The sequence below is a fragment of the Benincasa hispida genome, chromosome 1 (assembly GCF_027475165.1).
Source record: "Benincasa hispida cultivar pf3 chromosome 1, pf3_genome.v1.1, whole genome shotgun sequence".
In the NCBI taxonomy this organism is placed as follows: Eukaryota; Viridiplantae; Streptophyta; class Magnoliopsida; order Cucurbitales; family Cucurbitaceae; genus Benincasa; species Benincasa hispida.
Window position 1 is genome coordinate 19,256,200 of NC_143478.1, and position 23,239 is coordinate 19,279,438.

At 32.3% G+C, this 23,239-nt stretch overlaps 1 protein-coding gene across 1 annotated transcript; it reads left to right on the forward strand.

Annotated features, from left to right (window-relative positions):
• The first annotated feature begins 1,932 nt into the window (after positions 1–1,932).
• MUTE (basic helix-loop-helix (bHLH) DNA-binding superfamily protein) lies at positions 1,933–3,782 on the forward strand. The gene is made up of 3 exons (XM_039050192.2): positions 1,933–2,079; positions 2,178–2,567; positions 3,570–3,782. The coding sequence occupies exons 1-3, from the start codon at positions 1,984–1,986 to the stop codon at positions 3,654–3,656; spliced, it is 573 nt and encodes a 190-aa protein (XP_038906120.1). The 5' UTR covers positions 1,933–1,983; the 3' UTR covers positions 3,657–3,782.
• The last annotated feature ends 19,457 nt before the right edge of the window (positions 3,783–23,239 follow it).

The window sequence follows — 23,239 nt, forward strand, 5'->3', positions numbered from 1 at the left end:
ATTTTTGGGCCGATGCAATTGGGCTGCACTGCCCGAGCCCAAAATGGTAAACTCTCCGTAATCTCCCAAGGCCCAATAAGCTCAAATTTATCCATTTTAATGAAACAAATTTGCAAGGAATCAGTTTTCTTTGAGGGGAAAAAAAACTAACAAACAAAAACAAATTTTACTCTTGATCAATTCTTAGTAAGGAATGAGTCAGATTCTATTTCTATTTTTTTCAAAAGTCTAATTCTTTTAGTTCTGGAATATAATGAATCAAAGACAGATATTTAGTCGAACAATTCTAACTTAGGCATGTATGATGAAATTATCAAAGATTAAAGCTTTTCAAATTTTGTTTATATGTTTATGTGTCTGTGAGCGATAATGTATACTTTTTTTTACCTCTCATTGGGAAAAAAAAAAATTCCATGCAAATGAATATATTTTGATGTTATGAAAAGAAGGCTGAAAAAATTCTTACAATCCATATGTCCATTTTTAATCTTAAAAATTCTTAGTTGGACCTTTAATGGGGAAAAAAAAATCCCAATCCATATGTCCATTCTTAAAGAAATACCAAAAATGGGTTAAAAAATCTATGTATAATTAAATTATGATATATTTAGAGAGACATTTTATTAGAAGAAAAAATACTTAAATGCTTGTTGTACTACGCCTATCCTTGTGCAGTCTATTTAGTTGTTTAATTAAAATTTGTCACACGACAAATAATTTAAATTGTATTTTTCTTTAATATAGTAATAAAATAAGGTTGTATGGAGATAAGTGTAATATAGGTTAAAATAATTAAATTTTAGCTTGAAGTTTCAGATGAGTTTTGCAAATGAAGTAAAATATCTTCTGTTCAAATGTATTTCTTATGGGTATAGAGTTTGGATCAATAGAGAACCGTATATGTATGGATCAAGATTATTATATTCAAATTCCTTAATTTCCAACAACTTTGAAGAAAAAATCTCAAATTAGAAACAAAATGATGGGTTAATGTTAGCTTATGTTATACACTGTTAAAATTGTTAAAGTGTATAGTCATGAAGTCTAGAAAAAAGAATTTACTCTCTCACGCACATAGGTACCAAAGCTGGGAATTGAATCAGAACATCAGTTGAGACATCAAAGTTCATCCATGGAAACATTGAGTGATATAATGAGAAAGAAGTAGTTTTGCATGGAAATAATAATGGGGAAAGGGAAGAAAGAGGCAAAGTGTATAAATGTATATATATAGGTAGAGAGAGAAAGAGAAAATTAAGAAAGGAAAAAAAAGTTCGTTTGTCATTCTAATTAAGAAAGAGGTAAAACCTTTGTTTTGTTCTATCTAGTCGTAGAACGAATTGTCATAAATTAATAATAATATCTAGTCGTTGATGTCAAAATTTGGACAAGAAAAAATACACCCGACATTCACAAATAAAGAAAAATAAATCCGATACCAAAGTCAATGATGAAGAACTATAGAATGAAGAAGTTAGAATTTTAATAAGTTTGAGGTGAAGTTCAAGTTAGAGTTTATCTTCTTCTCTGAAGATTAGGCCGAGATGAGTTTTTCCTTATCCTATTCATAACTTTTGACATATTTCATCCGGTCCAATTTCACCTATAAAATTATATATATAAAGGTAATTTCTTTTCGGAAAAAAAAAATGCATAGGTTTATATGGTTTGTTTTTAACTCACGAGGGGGCACGTAATTGAGGCAAGATATTAGGCGTGAGACGCGTAATACATGCACATATTACAAAGAGAGATACAAAGAAAGAAATTAAAGTGAGGGCAAATTGAAAGAAATATGAATATATGAAGTAAAAAATATCATAATTCTCACGAGACCTACAACTTCTTGCATTTATTATGCCCTCTCCTTCTCTCCTCTTTTACTTTTTACACAATATATATATATATGTGTGTGTGTGTATGTATAAGTACCCTGTCTCAATAATCCTTCTCTTAAAATACAATATAACACTCATCAAAATCATGGCTCATATTGCTGTGGAGAGAAATAGGAGAAGGCAAATGAATGAACATCTTAGGGTTTTGAGATCTTTGACCCCCTGTTTCTATATCAAAAGGGTTTCCCCTTCGATCCCTCTCTTTTGATTTCCTCTTTCTTATTCTTCATTTTCATGTGTTTTTATGTGATGGGGTTTGCTTTTTATTGTATTATATAGGGAGATCAAGCCTCCATTATTGGGGGAGTCATAGAGTTCATCAAGGAGTTGCATCAAGTTTTGCAATCATTGGAGTCCAACAAACGGAGGAGGAAGAGTATAAGCCCTAGCCCTGGTACAAGCCCGAGGCCGCAGCTGGTGGCGGTTGCCGATAATGGCCCGATTGGATTTGAAAATGGAGTTGAGGTCGTCGGAGCATGTTGTAATTCATCGGTTGCGGATGTTGAAGCAAAGATTTCGGGTTCAAACGTCATTTTGAAGATCATTTCCCGACGAATTCCCGGGCAACTTTCGAAGATGATTAGTGTCTTGGAGAGGCTCTCCTTTGAGGTTCTTCATCTCAACATTAGTAGTATGGATGACACGGTTCTATACTCTTTTGTGGTGAAGGTATATATTTCAAAAAATAGGGCTAACCCAAGCCTTCTAATTAGGGTTTCTTTTTCTGCTTGGGATATTATACAAAAAGACCACTGAAACCCTGATTAATCTTCTTTATTTCACACAAAACAACAAGATTATCTCTTTCTAAATAGAAATCATTGAAATTGTAGATATCCTATTGCTCCTAATCCTGATATGGGGGAACATAATTAAGATAATATATATATAATCGAATGATTCTTTTTTTTTTTTTTTGGTCTTATAATACATGCATATGTATTTCAAATATGAATATTGACAATCTTTATATGGTAATGAAAGAATTTAAAATTAATGAACAAAATTACATTTATTCAATTGAAAGTGACATTAGAAACTACAATAAGCTTAAATTATATATAGTCAGTTTTGTTGCCCCAATTAACTACTGTAATGTAGCAATATAGAACACCACACAAATGCATTAGCAAAAGGAGAATAATTCATTTGTGTATAAAACTCTCTAAACAATATTTTTGCATGCAATCATAGTTAATTTTGATCTATGATCTTTCCCTTCATTTTGGAATTGAATTCACCAAATCTTAAGCTTTGGACTTCAGTTAGGGTTTATGGGTTATCATTGTTAGCTATGAATCTATCTATCTTCAAGAACTATATTTAAGTTCATGCATGCATATATAATAATAAAAAATTGACGACCAAAACTCGTCAAAAAATTATATTATCCAAGATTAATTTCTAGAGACGAATCTAGAGTAATTAACTTAATATGATTTAGGATAATCGATCTTATTTTTCATATTTATGCAATACTGGTCTACATAAAATTTTCATTTAAACTCTATAGTTAATTTATGGATATGTGCGATCAGAGTTTGCTTCAATATATAGAAAATTGGAGCATTTTAATAAATTGATACATTCTAAATTATTTAAATTTGTTACTTAATTTTCTTACTTAATTTTCTGAGATTTAATAACTTTGATTTAAATTGTTGGATGCAGATAGGGCTTGAATGTCAGCTAAGTTTGGAGGAACTAGCTTATGAAGTTCAACAAAGCTTCTGCTCTCAAGTTTATTTATGCCAGTGAAAAATATAATTAAATTAACCTTTGAAGGACTTAATTATATGCTTAATTATATAGACAGTTTTATTTCACATTAAGAATAGAAATAAGGGAGTTTACTCACATCAATGAAGGCTTTGTTTAATTTAATATCAGAAGATATATATATATATATATGCTGTTTTGTAATAGTGAGATCTTCATTACCCAATCAAAATCAAAATGATAGACAAATGTCAATTATGTCCACCTCCTAAATTTGGGACATTTCATCACCCTTATAACTTTAATTGAATTTCTATTTCACCACCTTCGGCAAATGAAAAATTATTAAAAGAACAATTCTCTTCTTTTTTTTGTTTTCTTTTCTTTACCATTTGTTGTGTGAAAAATTTGAACGTCTAATCTCGAGGTTGATAGTATAAGTTATGCTAGTTAACTCTTTTTGCATGCACTTTGTGAAGTTAGTTTCTCTATAGCTAATTAATTACACTATAGTAATTAAATAAAAAAGGTAATTAATTAAATTAAGTCTTATGCATGCTATGAACATTAGTCCCTGTCATCTAAAGTTTATTGTAGTTGGATTTTTCGTATCTTTTAATAATTGTATGGGTCTTATAATTACATTCCAGAAAAAAATAAATTTAATACGATCTCTCGACAAGTTCACATCAGTTAAGATCTTAAACTAGTAATTATTTTCATGAGTAGATTTTAACTATTTTCACTTGATTTTATTTAAATCAACTAAAAATCACAAAAAAAAATTACTCCCCTTAAAAGCCTACAAAAATAGAGAAAAAAAAAAGAAAAAAAATAACTCTTCTTAAAGAAATATAGAGGTAGACAAGATGATAAAATATCACTCATAGTAACTGATCAATATTTTTCTTTAATAATGTGTTAATCTATGCATAATAAAGTGTGCACACATATATATATATATAGCATTATTTTCAAATATTAGAAAATGAACCAAAATATTTACAAATAGTAGCAAATATCACAGTCTATTTGTGATAGACCACGATAGACAACGATAGACTATTATATGTGTTTATCTATGTCATGATAGACACAGATAGTAGCCTATCTCGGTCTATCACAGATAAATTATGATATTTTGCTATTATTTGTAAATATTTTTAGCACTTTTATCATTTAAAATAATTTTTCGTATATTATATATATATATATAAACTAATCACTAACAATTTTAAAGGGAAATCTTAGGAGATAGTTTAAATTGATTCATCTATAAAAGTCAGTGGTTTTAATTTATAAATGGATATTTTTTCCTTAACACTAATCATCATTTAAAAGAGAAGTACTATGTGTTTGATATTGAAAATTCATAATGAATGATAAAGAAAAGAATGTATGAATTTCATTTGAGAAAGAAAACAATGAACAAATGGGAAAATTTCACAAAATGACCCAACTATAAAAAAAACTTTTCTATGAATGACCTCTTCCTAAAAACTTATCTATGATTGACCTTTTGGCCATGTGAAATACCAATTGTACCCCCAATTTTTTTTTTTAAAAAAAACCTCTTTAAACTACGCACATTTCTTATTCCTCCAATGATTTCTTCAGCTTTTTATTAAGTATGTATTGAATGCAACACTAACATTCCATCAACGCATTTATTCCCAACTGATATTCTACCAATAGCATTAAATAACATTGATATCAAGAATGAAAGATCATTCTCAGTTATTCATTTTCCGTCTAACTTACCATGAAGTTCTTCCATTGTTCTCAGAGTTTCAGTACAACATCCTCATTGTCAATAGCTTTCATCTTTGATCATTTCATTGTGTCTTTGGGTATAGAGCAAGATTCATTCGTTAGATCTAGAAAGGAGAGAATGTAAGTGATATTCTATAGTACTTCTTGTCCCCCAAATCGTTTATTATTAAATGAACGATCGTATAGCAATATAGACGGTCATTCATTACAATATAAATGCTCGTTTAGTATTATATGAATGATTGTTTAGTATTATATGAACAATCATTTATGATCGTTTAGTATTACATAAATGATTTTTTATATATTACTTCACGATTGTGTAGTATTATATAAATGATCGTGTATATAATACTGAACGATCGTTTAGTAGTATATACGTGATCGCGTACACAATTCTAAATGAATACTTATAAATAGTTGGGCGATTGCTTATCAATTACTGGGAAACTTCTTAAAATTTGATTAGATATTGCTTAAAATTTGCTAATCTGATTACAAATCAATGACGCTACTTCGCATCTTTGTACGATTTAGTAGGAAATGGGACCAGTCGTGAAGCAATTATGTTAGAGGTCATATGAATGGTCTGAAGGTCAGAAATGATATAATGGTCAGTGGATTAGTGAATATTATGCACCAACGACTAAATATCGATCTAGATATTGTTATTTGTATCAGTTACACCTTGCGAAAGTCATGGAGTATACGGCGAGAATATATTCCAACAGTGCAATCCAATGAATTAACCCATTCCAACTAGTCAAAACTTTGGATATGCAACCATTCCAACACGTAATATTCCCACCATGTCTTCAATGGATAATTTATTGAGCCATATAACTTGGGGGAGGATTGAAGTGAAGCTTGGTTTGGTCACAACAACGAACCCAGATATATTTCACAATTCGATATTGATCATGGATATGGACAATCTTCAGGACCACAAACTTCTCCAACATGTTACATTCATGTTCTAACCCCACCTGCTTCTGTCCCACCGGTTGTGATGCCTTCGATTTAAATACATTCCACCGTACCAACCCACCATTTGTAGATGTACCCAGACCATCAGAGGGCCCATCGTATGACGACCTCATCACAATACCTCATGATTGTCTTAATGACGAGGATATGAAGGTTGGTCAGATTTTCTTTTCGAAATATGAGTTGTCGGTAAATTGTCAATACTTGCAATAAAAAAAGAATTTTGACTACTGTGTAAAGAAGTCAACGAAAAGCTTGCTAACTATATGGTGTTTAGTAGAGAAATGCAAGTGGAGGGTCCGTGCAAAACAATTGAAAGAAAGCGATTCCTTCAAAGTGACGAAATATCCAAGTGAACATACATATTCTCTTGAAATGAGAATGGGTAATCATCGATAAGCAAAAAGTTGGGTTATTGGAGACTTAATCAAGCCCAAATACGAACAAGTTGGTCGAACATGCCGCTCGAGGGATATCAATGAGGACGTCCGACGAGATTTTGAAGTGAATATAAGTTACGGACGGGCTTATCACGCTAGAGACTATGAATTGGTATTTGCACAAGGGTCTGTAGAAGAATCATATGTTATTGTTGGGGCATATGGTGAGGCATTTAAGCTTGCAAATCCGAGTACGATCTTTGAAGTAGAAGTAGAAGATTGACATTACTTTAAGTATGTCTTCATGGCACTTGGTCCGTGTATTAGGGGTTTCTTGAACTGCATCCACCCAGTACAATGATGGGACACATCTGTACGAGAAATATAATGGTAAGTTATTAATAGCAACATGCATTGATGGCAATAATAACATATATCCTATCACCTTCAGTATTGTAGATGGGGAGAATGATGCATCATGGAATTGGTTCATGACTCATTTGAAGAATTTGGTAGGAAACATTCTGAATTTAGTGATTATATCAGATCGTCACATCTCAATTGCAAAGATTGTCTCAAAAATATTTTCTGATGCATTCCATGCCCTATGTATATACCATATTCGGAACAATTTAGTAGATAGGTTCAAGACTAAGATTCCACACTTCTATCTAGCGGTGAAAGCTTATAGAATGTCTGAGTTTCAAATGTCTTGTGCTAAACTCTATAAATATCTTGAGTTGACGACCTATCTTGAGGAGATTGTATTACAACGATGGGCAAGGGTTTATCAAGTCCATTGTAGGTATGACAAGATGGTGACAGATATAGTAGAATGAAGAGATCAGATCCCGCAGTGGAAACATTGTGAACGTCTTGTATCTCGCAAATCGATTTTTACATAAACAAAACCAGTAAACTAAAATAGAATATACATAGAACAAACATGTAAATAATATGTTGTAGGGAAAGGATAGAACCATTCTTACTTTTGTAGATTCCCAAGCTCCTAGAACGATCATTTCGATGTTCCAACGAATGACTCCTCCAACGATCTTGAACACGAAAGTTTCCTCGAACAATCTTGAATAAGACTACGAGAGTAACCTTGTTGTTCTCAAAGAATCCAATAAAAGGATAGGTAGTATCCAACTATTGGAAGAGGGTGAGGAGGAAAACTTTTTGGGAGAGTAGAGGGAATTTCTTTTGTGGCTTAGGGAAAAAATTGCACAATGAATGCTTGTAATTCTGTTGTGTTTTGTATGTCCCCAAAAGGGCCATAAGGAAGATTTTATATAGAGAATGGTCAACTCATTCTCTTAGTCTTTTTTCAATTTTTTCTTGTCCACAATTAATTAAATAACACTTATTTAATTAATTAACACATTAATTAAATAACTATTTATACATTAAATCAATTCAATATATATATTTATATATATATATATATATATATATATATATATATATATCATAAATATTATATGTACATGTGCAACACCTCTCTATTATTTAATTCTTTTATGAATGTAATTCACTTGAATTAATTATTTGAATCTCATTCAAATATTTTTTTTCCAACTTAATTTGAATTATAGATCACATCCATAATCAATTACATGTTAATCATATTAATATACAATTTTCTCAAATTGATTTGATTAAAATCATCCCTCTTTAATATCTTTTCATGAGCAAACAAGGGGACCTGGTGGACCAGTAGATCAGAAGTTTCAACGATATGAGATTAATTGGTTAAATTCATTAACCAAGTTAATCAATATTCGTTAACTGTGGGTACACTCCATTAAATAGCCACAACTAACGAATATTGGGTCTTTAGTGGGTCTTTAGTGGAGTATACCTACAGTTAACGAATATTGATTAGCTTGGTTAAAGAGTTTAACCAATTAATCTCATATCGTTGGAGCTTTTGATCTACAGGTCTACCAGGTCCCCTCATTAGCTCACTAGAGGATACTTAAAAGGGATAATTTGAATTGATCAAATTTTTGAAAAACTATATATTAATGTGATTAATATATAATTGATTATGGATATGATCTATAAATAAATTGGAAAGTAATATTTGTATAAAAATCAAATTAATTAATTCAAGTGAATTAGATTCATACAAAATTAATTAATAGAGAGGTGTTGCACATATACATGCGATGTATATGATAATTAAATATGTACATTAAATTGGGATTAATGTATAAATAGTTATTTAATTATTGTGCAAATTAAGATTAAATAAGTATTATTTAATTAGGCTAATTAATTAAATAAGTGTATTTAATTAAATGAGCTAATTAATTAAATAAGTGTATTTAATTAAATGGGCTAATTAATTAAATAAGTGTTATTTAATTAATTACAGAAAAAGAAAATGTATATTTATCGAAAACGAAAATATATATTAGGAAAAGGAAAATATATTAGGAAAGATCCTTGACCGTTCCCTATATACAAATCTCCCCATGGCCCTTTGCAAATATACATTCCTACATAACTTTGATTGTATAGAAACTCTGACAATACACAATTCTCTAGTGTTATTGTGTAGAATTTTTTCTAAGCCATAAATCCTTTCAATTCTCCAAAAACTTTATTCTCCTCTCCCTCTCCCAATAGTTGGATACCACCTATCCCTCTATTGAAATCACAGAGAATAACGAGGTTTCTCTTGTGGAAGTGTTCGAGATCGCTCAAGGAATTATTCGTGATCGACACCGTTTGGAGATCCATTCGTTGGAACCTTGGAGAGTCTTGTTTGTGGCGCTATAAAATCTACAAAGGTAATAATCGTTCTAACCCTTTTCCCTAGAAGCATGCTAATTTACATGTTTATTTATTCTGTTTAGTATAAAAAATTTGTTTAATATAAAATTAAATCGCGGGATGCAACACGATCTCACGTGAGACGCTTCCGCTGTGGGATCTGATCTCTTCAGTTACATCTAGTGGTTAATATTTTGTGGTTCGATCTTATACAAACTCATTGGATAGAATACCTCCACTCGCGTGTCACCTAAATGAACGCGTTGGATCATTGCGTTTGTATCAAATATAAAGTGGGTTGTAGCCATAGTGTCACAAGGATAAGGTACCCAACCTTTTCCATATACTATAGATGTTTTAGGCTATATCTTGAACATTAATCCCTATATATCTCCACATATAGTTCAAGACTAATAAGACAGCCCTGGATATTAGTATTAGATTTAGGCTTATTTAGAAAAAAATAGAAAATAACATAAAAATATTTATTGAATTAACATTTATAACTCTTTATTGATGACGGTTAATTAATAACACTTACTATCTACGAGTTTTAGGGCATAAAACCCAACATAGAATGCCTCAATGGAGTGTTGAAAGATGTATAAGAACTATCAATCACGAAGCTATTAGAGCATATCCATGAGTGGCTACAAGATTGGTTCTATGTCCGACGTACACATGCAATGACATGCACAAGCATTCTAACTGATAACATAATGAATATTCTTAAGGAATTAGAACTAATGTCTAGAACATATCGTGTTTTCCCGGTGGACATGCATATAATTAATGTGGATGATGGATATTTGGGGGGGTTGGTTGATCTTCGTTCTCGGACATGTACTTGTATGGAGTTCAATTGCATTAAGATCCCATGCTCCCATGCAATATATGCGACAACCATTAGAAACATTAATGTTCAAACATTATGTGCAAAATGGTTTATAGTTGAATGTGTGCTTGCTGCTTATGTAGAATCGATCTTCCCTATTGGATATAGACTAGAATGGAGTCGAAGATCAGATTTTGAAGACTTCAAACTTCTACCACCACGAAAGGTACCAAGTGTGGGTCGATGTCAAACCGTTAGGATACCTTAGAGAGGAGCCACAACAAATCTACAAGTGTACACGATATGGTCAGAGAGGACATAACAAAAAAACGTGCAGACAGACATTAATAACACCTAACACTAGCCCATCTAGGCTCGATGATATGTAATTTATGGGCAATTGTTTACTTATGTATATATGATCGTGTACTTATTTTTGTACGATCATTTACTTTTTTTGAATGATCATTTAGTTACATGTGGACAATCGTTTAGTTATATATATGCGATCATTTAGTTATTTATAACCGATCGTTTTATATTATATGAACAATCGTTTAGTTATTTATAGAAAATCGTTTAGTTATTTCTGTGCGGCTGTTACTTATTTGTTGTTCTTCATTCTATTTTTTTTTAATATTATTCAGTTCAACATATATATATATACAGTGAAAATTCAATTTAAGAAATTCAAGTATAGATTACCATATATATTGATTAGCCTACAATTGGGCAACGTATTGTTTCCTAAACAATTTCATATTGTTCTGATCTAAGTACTCCTATCCATACCCGTTACAATGTGCTCTACAAATTTAACACAAAAAATATCATAGTTAATAGACTTGCACTGTTGGATAGTTGTCTTCGTTCTCTTCACTTCCCATGGCCCATACTTGAATTTTCTATGTCGCTTGTTATATCTGACGGAGATCTGGCCACCAACTAAAGATAACCATCAAGTATATGACTACCTATGTAGTTGGGCATGGAATCAAATACATAGACATTGCACGTTTCTAACTTGATGGCAAGCATGAGCCAGTGTTGTTTGATGTTGATTGGCCCAAATATGAAGTTAACATCTATTCATGATGGTTTATATTATTCGTGTTGTCCAAGCACATAGTCATTGAAGTAAGACGACCCTGCCCAAAACCTCATGTGTGCTTCATGATCCAACTAATCTGCCATTTTTTTCATCTTTCATTTTCACACCTTCTGGCCAAATCTTAGAAGCAATTCCTTATGGTGACATTATTACATTCTGGGGCTAAGCAATACATAAATATAAAGTTGAATGAAGAGTTATTATGATGTGAAAATTTGCATACCGTGAAGCTCGAATCAACCACTGTAAATCGATATTTGCACAGATCAGGCACGGATGGGAATCAGCTAGTGTTATAATGTGGGCGCGAGACGGCTTGGGCTTGCGCAGGTCGGCTTGGGCTAGAGACGCAAGTTGGACGTAGGTGGACTGGGCTGTGCACTGATCCTAGACACGAAGCGGGGTTGGAGTGAACAGGGTGCCGGAGCTGGGTCAAGTCGTGGGTCGTGGACCGATTCTGGAGCAGCCACAAGTGTCAAGCACTACTCACGGGTCGTGGAGTCACCTTGGGTTGGATCGTGGAGCGGATCTTCGGGTCTGGGAGGTACTTCCAGGTATGGAAGCTATTTTTCACCAAAAATGAAGCTATCCACTCTCTGAAACCATTCGATTACAACCTAAGATCAACTCTAATGACTCTAGTAAAATTACAGACCCTTCACGACACGTTATAGCCCATAAATCTAAAATTAACAATAATTGAGTACTTTAAGCATGCTCTGATAACAATTAATGGAACGTACACATGCACAGCGGAAGCAATAAAAGATCTAAAGTACTCTAATTCTATTAATTTCATATGAATAAACATGCAATTAAACATAACGTAAAGGGATTAAGAGTACAACTTTTGTAACTCCAAATTGATTCTCAATTCCATTCCAAGCTCCTCACGAACGGTTTGTGGACCACCACAAGAGTTTTCCTGACTATTCTACGACCTTAGAACGGGATGGTGGAATCTGGATGGACACCTAGGAACTACAAAAATAGGATTTTCCCACTCAAAAAATGTTGGATTTTTTCACTAAGGTTAACTTTTTGTTAGAATTAGTGTCCTAAATCTCTCTTGTATTCTTGTAGTTTGTAAACTTTATATGAACAAATTTTTATTAATAAAATAATTGTTATTTTATGAGCATACACTCAATCCAATAAACAATGATCCTAGGTTATTTTATGTAATTTAAACATGTATGTAGAGAATAACAGGTGGATCATATTTAAATGATAACCTAAACGGTCTGTAGTATATGGATAAGGTTGAATACCTTATCCTACCTGGGTGACACTACGGATATGTCTCACTTTGTAGATGTTACAAGTGTTGTAAAGTGCTACAAGTGATTTGATCCTGATCATTCATGTGGAGACATGTGAGCAGAAATATCCTATGCAAAGAATTTGTATAAGACCAAACCACGAAATGACTTGTCTCATTATATAACGTTGTTAAGAATAGAGATTTACATTTCACCAGGATAGGTGACATTACCTGTATCTTGATTGAGTTATGAACTACTACATATAAAGGTGGTCTTTTGATTTGCATGGGTGAGAGTGGCCAAATCGTCGATTCAATATGCCTACCATTTTAGATATTCGTCTGATTGGGGAGCTAGGAACACAGCTACATAAGATCGAATTCACTCCTTCCCTGATGTCGGGGCAAGTAGATAAATTGCTCCCTTAAGGGGCTATTTTGGGACTTGAACAATGTGGCCACACACTTTTTTGGCCCGAGAAGGATTTGGTCATAGTTGGACTATGACTTATTGTTCATTAGAGGACCAGTGGTACTTATTGTTGGGGTTGATGTCCTAAATCTCATAGGGTCCTGTAGTTTGTAAACGTCTGTTTGAACAAACATTTGGTGATTTATAATATGAGATATTTTATTCACTTTAGTCTATGAAATATGAGATATTTTAGTTGCATTAATGAATTATAACTTGAGCATGTATGTGGAGACATACAAGTGGATCGTGTTTTAAGTGATAACCTAAATGGTTTGTAGTATATGGATAAAGGAGGGAAACCTTATCCTAATGACGCTACGAGTGTGGCCCACTTTGTAGGTGTTACAAGTGTTGTAAAGTGCTACAAATGGTTTGATCCTGACAATTTGTGTATTAGACATTCGAGCAGAGATGCTCTATACAAAGGAGTTTGTATAAGACCGGACCACGAAATGTTTAATCTCGTTATATAACGTCATTCATGACAGAGAATTTCATTTCACTAAGATGACCATAGGTAATATGACCTTAATCCTGAGTGAGTTGGGAACTCCTTCTTATGAGGGCGGTCCTTTGATTTGCATGGGTGCGAGTGGCCACATCGTCGACTCAAACCTATCACTTTGAGGATTCATCTGATTGGAGAGTTGGGAACTCGGCTACACAAGACAGAATTCACTCCTTTCTCGAAGTAGAGGTAAGTAGATAAATTGTTCCATTAAAGGTTGATTCTGGGGCTTGAACAACATGGTGTCACACCTTCTCTTGGCCTGATAAGGGTTTACTCATAGTAGGACTGTGATGTATTGTTCATTAGAGAAATCAGTGGTACTTAAGGAGTTAGACATAACTACAGGGGCAAAACGGTAAATTGACCTAGCTGTACTTATGAGTGATTTGTGAAGGGTCATCGTACTGTTGATTGGTTATATCCAATAGACACATAAATATATTTGTAGTTCGAAGAGTGCAGCTGTCAATCTTTAGTGAAGTGTCCGACAGTTAACGGATGGTGGATATCGTGATTAAAAAATTTAGTCAGTTATTCACGTATCGTTGGAGCTTCAAGCTACAGGTCCATAAGATCCCCTTGGTAGCTCAATGGATTCATGTTGAGAATCAGTTTTTGGGTTATTTTGAAGTGTTCAAATTAACAAGAGGGAATTTGATTATACATGATATAATTAAATTAGTTAAATTATATATGATATAATTGATTTGATGTATTTAATACATTATTTGAATGGAGGAATTAATATAAATATGATTTGTATTAAATACCATAAAGGAGAAAAAGAACTATGGTTTATATATTGCATGAGATGTGATATTAAAACTATAGGTTATAAATATTAAAACTATGGTTTATATATGATAATTGATTTTCGATTTTTTCTCCTAATAACCGACTTTGTGGAAAGTTGTAATCAGTTTTTGATAACTGATGGATAAAATAAAAATCGTTTTCATTTTTTCATAAACCAATGCACAAGTAGAAAAAGTTATACGATAGTTTTTTTTAAAGAGTAAACGATCAAGGAATGAGTTACCTATACGATAGCTACTTGCTACTAAACAATCGAGTACCCAAGTCTAAACAGTAGACTCCTCCGTTTTCCCACTTACTTGATCGTCTACCCAATCGTCAAGTTCCTCCTTCCCTCTACCAAATCCATACAGAGCCCACACCTCATGGATTCACACCCCGAGAATACCAAGGTATCCTCGTGGTAGTGTCGAGTTTACATTCGAGGGTCGAGTATCGAGTTTAACTCGGTTGTGAGCGAGTATTCACCAGTTCGTGTTGTTCACTGGTTTGCTTGTGTTGCGTTCATGATGTTAGATCGAGGAAATTCAAGATGAAAAGTTCTTCAAAGGTACATTGTAATTTAGACTTGATGCATAACTGTTCTGTGTTAGATTGTAAATGTTGATGTTTTTTCACATTGAGATATTTTGTAAACAGCTGTATGAACAAACATTTGGTGATTTATAATATAAGATATTTTATTCACTTCAGTCTATGAAATGTGAGATATTTTAGTTGCATTAACCACAAACCAATAAACTAAGATCCCTGGTTATCGTTGTAACTTAAGCATGTATGTGGAGACATACAAGTAGATTGTGCTTTAAGTGATAACCTAAATGGTCTGTAGTATATGGATAAAGGAGGGAAACCTTATTTGATCATTTGTTTTAATTTTTGTAGCATGTTGTAGTTTAGACTTGATGCATAACTGTTCTGTGTTAGATTGTAAAAGTTGATGTTATTTCACAATGGGATTTGGAATGATCTGTTTCCACTCATTGGTTCTCTATGTTTAGAGTTCTTTCACTTAAGGAGTTAGATATAACTATAGGGGGCTAAATGGAAATTTTGGCCTAGCTGTACTTCCAATCAATTTGTGAAGGGTCGTCGCACTATTGATTGGTTATATTCAATGGACACAAAAATATATCTATAGTATGAAGATTACATCTGCCAGTCTTTAATGGAGTGACCGACAGTTAACGGATGTTGGGTAACTTAATTAAAGAGTTTAATTAATTATCCAAGTACCATTAGAGCTTCAATCTATAGGTCCATAAGATTCCCTCTGTAGCTCAACAGTGATTATTGAGAAATAATTTTAGATTAATTTGAATTATTCAAATTAATTGAGGGAATTAATTATATATGATATAATTAATATAATGTATTTGATACGTTATAATATAAAGTTTATTTGAGAGGAAATGAAGATTTGAATATGATTCAAATATTAATTATATGATGAGATTCATATAATTAAATTTAGTATAAATATAATTTATATTAAATATCATGAATGATTTAGAGAAATAAAACTATAGGTTATGTTGTATTTGATACAATATGAAAACTATAAGTTATGTATTATATTTGATATAGCATATAGTTATATACATATAACAAGCTAGTTATATATATATATATTTATAATTACTAATTAAATTTATTTTATTTTATTTTTAAAATTAAAGGGAGGGAGTTTCCCTCCCCTTAATTCTCTCTCAATCGGACATGTAGGGGAAGGGGTTGTTCAGTTTTTACGATTCATTCAAAATGATTCTCTCTAGGTTTTTTGATGAAGAAAACACAATTTTCTTCTCGAGAAATTATTTCAAGTGGTAAAACTGCAGAAAATATTTAGAAGATATAGCAAAATTTTAGAACTATCAATAATAAACGTTGATAGACACTAGTGTTTATCAATGTCACTGATAGACACTAATAGATTCTATCAGTGTCTATCATTGATAATTATAAAATTTTGCTATATTTTGTAAATATTTTGGTTCATTTTTTCATATTTGAAAACAGTCATTTCTTCTCCCCTCTCAAATTCTCTCATTCTTTTCAAAATTCAGAGCCCACAACTCCTAGATTCTTATTCCCAAGAGAATATAAGTGTTCGTGATCAGAGAGAAGGAATTACGTGAAGACCTTTTGCTTTAAGGGTAGGTTTCAATTCTTCCCTAATTTTTCCTTCCTTTTCAGCATGCTTTAAGTTTGTAATTTTATAAAAATTGTAAAATTGGGAAGATCTCACTTCCTCTGCGGAACTTCACCATACCTTCACTTTTGACCTTTGATTTTTGGAGTCAACATTTGACTTTAGTCAAATTTTAATTAAATACAATTTTAATTTAAAAATAAAACAAAAAAGATTTTGGAATTTTCCACTTAGTGTAGTCATCCTTTGACTTTTTGACTTTCAAAGTATGGTGAATCAACATTTTGACTTTTAACCTACTTTGACTAATTCCATTTATTTTCAAAGTTAATTCTAATAATTAATCTAAAACTAAATTAATATTAAATAATTAATTAAACAATTTAATTAATTTAATTTAATATTCATTATCAAATTCAATGCTAATCTTTATCAATATGAATCCCTATTTATATCTTGATATTGATATATTATTTAAATATCTTTAATTCTCTCTTTATCATTCCATTCTCAGTTGATGATACGTCGTTAAATATATCGTATATATTTAACACTTATTCCCTAATTTGAATTTGAACACTTCAAATTTACTCGTTATACTATTCTAATATTTAGTCCGATGTGAACTAGCAGAGGGACCTCATACACCTATAGATCATGGGCTCCAAAGATTCGAGATTAACCGGCTAAATTCTTTAACCTGATTAGCCAATATTCGTTAACTATCGGGTCACTCCATTAAACCTCAGTAGATGTAGTCCCTCACTATAGATATATTTCTGTTCATTCGATATAACCATAATCAGTAGGTCAACCCTTCACAGGTTGTTCGTAGTAACGACTGGGTCAAAAGTTGTTCTACCTCTGAGATTACATCTTACTCCTTAAGTCTCACTGATTCTCTAATGAATAATTAGTTTGTGATCCAATCACTAATCCAAGTCCATTTTAAGTCAATGAGAGGGTGGGGCCCCTTATTCAAGATCTGAAGTCATCACTTAAGGAAACGACCTTTTTACTCTCCCTAAATGCGGGTAGAGTCACTATCGTCTTGCACCTTATATCCTCAGCTATCTACCCAATCTTACTTTTGAAATGGGGGACTTATTGAGTCGGTGCTATTGAGCTAACCCTCATTCATGTAAATCTAAGAATAATTTCAAATAAACAGAAGTTCATAGTTTGCTTGGGATTAAGTTCAAGTTACCTGGGTTATTACTTTTAAATAGTCAGTCTTAAACAATAAATAACGTTATAAAGTAAGAATGGTTTATTTCTTGGTTCGGTCTTATACAAACTCTTTGCACAGGATGCCCCAACTCGCATGTCTCCACATGAACGATTCAGGATCACATCGTTTGTACTAAATACAAAGTGGGTCGCATCTGATAGTATCTCTAGAATAAGGTACCCAATCTTATCCATATACTATAGACCTTTTAGAATATTTACTTAAACTTGATCCACTTTTATGTCGCTACATAAAGTCCAAGTATTCATGTTATAGCCATGAATCTTAGATTATTGGATTTAGGTTCTTTCTAAAATGAAATGAGCAATTCATATATTCAAATAACAAATTTACATCTTTATTGATAACAAAATAAGTTTATTGTTTACAAACCACGAGTTTTAGGACATAATACCCAAGAAACTCCCACTTGGACTAAAACTTTAGTGGTAACACATATACACATAATCTTGAGTTGTTAAGTTTTAGAGAGAAAATCAATAAACTAGGGTATCACATACCCATGGTTTGTCTTCACTAGGTATCATATACCCATGGGTTTTTCTCCCACTTGCCCTAGATTATACAACCCGTAGTTTTAGACTCACTAGGTAACCCTCAAACACTTTAGCTGTGAGGACCTTTGGAAACTGATTAACATATAGTAGACTTCTAACTTTCAACATATAAGGAATGCATCTTATATCTCAACTCCTTGAGGTGTGTTGGGACATTGTTTCTTTGTTCATTCATTGCCTAATTGTAGGTCAATAGAGTCTTAACATCATCATCAAGTATTGATGACATGAGTTTATCCTAAACCCATGTTACAGTCAAGTTGTCACACAATCCTCCCACATGTCGAAGCACTATCAACTCTTGAGAAAGATGCATCTAACTAGTTCTAACAACTTTTGTTCTTGGACTAGCTTAATCAATAGCTTTTGTTGATTTTCTGTAAGTTCTATGGAAACTTTGGCAAAAATACTAGCTTATCATAAGATTGATGATCTCTCACGGGGTCTTCTTCAAGAAAAAATAGCATTTGTTGATACAAATACTTTATTTTCTTCTGCATTGAAGAAGGATTAAGCTTTTGGGTAGCCTACGGATAGGCATACTTTTGAACGACGTTCCAATCCCTTAGGATTTTGCATCAATACGTGTGTCGGTCATCCCAAAATTATGAAATAATGTAAACAACTTTTATGTATTATAAACAACTTTTATGACCTCTCCATAACTCATATGAAGATTCAGAAATCCTCTTAATGGAAACTATGTTAAAAATGTATATAGCAGTCTCTACTGCGTATCCCCAAAACTAATTAGGCAACTAAGTATAGCTTATTTATCAACCGAACCATGTCTAATAGGGTTTGGTTTTTTCTTCCCCATACATGGTTCTGCTAAGGTGCCAGGTGCAAAGAGTTGTGACTGGTTTCCATGTTCTATCAAATAGTCTTTGAATCTCAGGTCTATGTACTCTCCATCTCAATTTGATCGAAGTGTCTTAAATGTTTTACCTAATAAGTTCTCAACTTTAGCCTTATACACCTTGAACTTTTCAAGTGCTTCAGACTTATGATGAATTAAATAAACATAACCGTACCTTGAATAATCATCTGATGAGATATTCATATCCTTCTCGTGCTTTAACATCCATTGGTCCACAATGATCCAAATGCACGAGTTTTAAGGGTTCTTTGTCTTTAAGACCTTTTCCAAAGAAAAGATCTTTTAGTTATTTTACCTTAGGACAAGACACACATGGAGGTAAAGAGTTGTCTTCTAACTGGTTTAGCTGACCACTTTTAACCAATCTCTCAATCCTATTGAGATTAATAGGGCCAAGTCTTAAGTGCCAAAGATGTGTACTTGAAAAAGCATTTTGCCTTTTGTTTTTCGTTCCAGCCATTTTAAACATCTCGATATTTAAAATGGTCTTCGTTTTGGTTGGTTTTAACATATATGTTTTTTTCTTGTAGAACAAGTAAAAATACTCCTTTTGCTAATGAACACTTCAATTATGTTAAAAGATACTTTATACAATTGTTCTAACAAGAGATAGGTATAAGATTAGAAACAAAAAATACATTATCTAATATAATGAATCTATCTCTGAATAACAGCTTCAGAAACTCCACTAATTTTACTGAGACAACCTCTTATGTTCATAACCCTAAGGGTTATCTCGCCTTCCGCAAACATTCTTCATAAACTAGTTTTCTTGTTTTACTTTTTCGGCATTATTCTCTGCAAGGTACTTTGGGCAGTTTCTTTTCCAGTGTCCGTCCTCGTTGTAGTAGAAACATTTTCTTACTCAATGATTTATAAGATGGAGCATGAGAATAAGTAAATCTAAAAATTTTGGGAATTGCAGCCTTGCTGACTTTGGTGGCTATGAACTTACTTGATGCAGATAAAATTTCGTAAGTCCAAACCTATGATATGGGAGCTTTGTTACACATATATAACACACAAATGAAAGTGAAATGGAAATGAAAGTACATGCCTGGAATGCAAGTGAAAATCCTTTTATACGGTAATATGAGGCATGATGAGCATTTTCTGCGTTCTTTGTCTCATGTGCCTCATTCTTCCCGCACATGATAGTCTTCATACTATTCAGTGTACGTTTGAAAAAGACGAACGACTAGTCATAATATCTAAAGACTTCAGGGTCATCAACAATCCTAAATGTCCTTACATCAAATTGGGTCTTCTTGTCTTTTCCAATCATCACTGTTTCGATGAATAATGCCAATGCAATCTTGATGGCATCTTCATCGTTTGTAAAAGTGAACTTCTCGAACACATTCTCCACGTCCTTACAAGAACTATCCTTATCATTTGGGTCATTCGGTCCAAGAATGGGTTTTTGCATTCTTTCACTACTTGTTACTCTTTCTACTATTTCCTTGGTCGACCACAACCCAGTTATTAAATTAAAATCATATTGGGAGAATGTTACCTTCTTCCCCATTATGTTGAATGATATAACGTCTGGGTTCACATCCGTTACCTACCTCAACATAAAATGGTGAAAATTAGCCTATTAAATACAAGATCTACGTCTAACAGTGGACCGAAGGTCGTTGTCCTAAACATTCTCATCTGCTCTTCTGTCAATTTATCCTTAATAACCGACGCAGTTTTGTGGACTTGGCAAGAAACTATATTAGAAAAATATTTCTTTGTAGGGACGACCATCTTAGCAATCTATAACAAACGTATACATTACCACAATAAGTAAATGATCGCCTAAAGCAACTAAATAATTGTATAATAAAAACTAAACGATCGAATAACAAATAACTAAACGATCACGTAACAGAAAACTAAACGATCAGATAAAAAACAAAACAATCATAACAAATAACTGAAGGATCGCATTACAAATACCTAAACGATCACATTACAAGTACAGAAACGATCGCGTAACAAACAACTAAACGATTGCGTAAACAAAACTAAGCAATCGCACATCTTTATCTAAACGATTGTTTATGTTTCTCTAACTGATCGTTTGAAAGAATACTAAACGCTGGCCTAGAATTATCTAAACGATCTCTTAAGAACGATACACGATCATTTAAAAAAAGTTGGAGATCATTTAATAAAAGATAGACGTGAACCTTTGCGAACCCTAAACGATCGACGAGAACCCTAAACGAATATCAACATGCATTCAAGTCGAAGCATCACATACCTTTCAGAAATCGACAACAGTGAAAAATTTGTACAGACGATTAAGGAGAAAGTGGCCAAACGCTTGGATAAATATGGGAGACGACAAGAGAAAATGAGAGGGAAAAAACAAGAGAAAAAAAAAGCCAAAATTGCACAGTAAACGACAAAGTGGGGTGAATGATCCTTCGTAAAGTAGTTTGAAGTGTTTTTTTAAAAAATTGGGGATAAAATTGGTATTTCACATGGGTAAAAGGTTAGTCATAGATAAATTTTTAGGAATAAGTCATCCACATAAAAGTTTTTGAAATTGAGTTATTTTGTGAAATTTTTCTAATCTAAAATGATGCTTTTTATGAATGGTAATTCTTGTTTTCCAAGGACAAAATAGAAGAATGGGGTGATGACTATATAGAACTCCAATTGAGTATTCATAATCAATTAACTGAATATTATAAGTTAAACTACGGAAATTAAATATTAATTAGAGTTATGTGTCTAACACTTATCCATGTGTGTGATCTTTCATTTTTTACCCATCCTTTTAAAATCAACCAAAAATTTTCACTAATCTAAACTTTTTTTCATTAATCTTTCTCTCATATACTGTCAGATCTAGAAAATTTATTGACGAACGACTTATGGAGCTTAAACCTGGATCTAAAGAGGTTGGAAGACATATTTATAATTGGACTAGCTAATTGTCTTTTTTTTATATATATATATATATATATATTATATAAAGAGCATAAAATTGAAGGACTCAAATCTCAAATCTATATTAAATCTGCTCCATTCATAATCTTTTTTATTATTAATCATTTTCAAGAAGTTGTTCAAGGAGAGCCACATACACTAATTTTTTCTTTTTTTTAAATATATATATTCTCACATTACTTTCACATATTTATTTTCGTATTGAACAACATTCATATGTTCGTGAATTGACTGTCTCTATTAGTATTTGCTTTGTCTCTCTAATTTTTATTTACTTCATGGATTTAGTATCTTATCTTCTCATTGATCTCTTACTTCAAATTAATGATAATCATAAAATAAGCCATTGATATTTTTAGAAGAAATTAAAACGATTAGGAAAAGCTTAATTATTCCATCACAAAAAAAAAGACAAAAAATTCTGTTGTTCAAATCTCCTCATCCAATTATACTAAAATAATGTATGTAAAAGGGGAAAAAAAAAAGAAAATGGTAGATTATTAAACGCTAAAGAAAATACTTTAGGATCAATAAATGAAGAACTCAAGAGGAAAACGACGTCGTAAAAGACCAAAAAAATTAAAAGAGAGAAAAAAAAAGCTACGTCGGCGCCGCTCAACTAAATTTGAAACCAAATCGTTGACTTTTTTGACTTTCAATGATAATCAGGTACAGTCACTCACAAGCGTGTTCTATCTGACTTGCTGGACCCACCGAAACTATTACAATAAATAAATAAATAAATAAAATGATCAAGACACGTGTACGCTCAGAAAATAACGAAACTTTATTCTCTACGGTCTGGATTATGTACCATGCAAGGCGATTGGAGTAATTATTAGTCGTGGGAGGGTGCACTCTGCGCTTTCTCTGGGTCCCACAATTGCTATATATAA

What these genes read in the sequence shown, in the direction of transcription:
- MUTE (XM_039050192.2), top strand. Translation starts at nt 1,984, where the DNA reads ATGGCTCATATTGCTGTGGAGAGAAATAGGAGAAGGCAAATGAATGAA. An exon ending in CCTGTTTCTATATCAAAAGG is followed by an intron (nt 2,080 to 2,177) that starts GTTTCCCCTTCG and finishes TGTATTATATAG; the next exon opens with GGAGATCAAGCCTCCATTAT. An exon ending in TATACTCTTTTGTGGTGAAG is followed by an intron (nt 2,568 to 3,569) that starts GTATATATTTCA and finishes TGTTGGATGCAG; the next exon opens with ATAGGGCTTGAATGTCAGCT.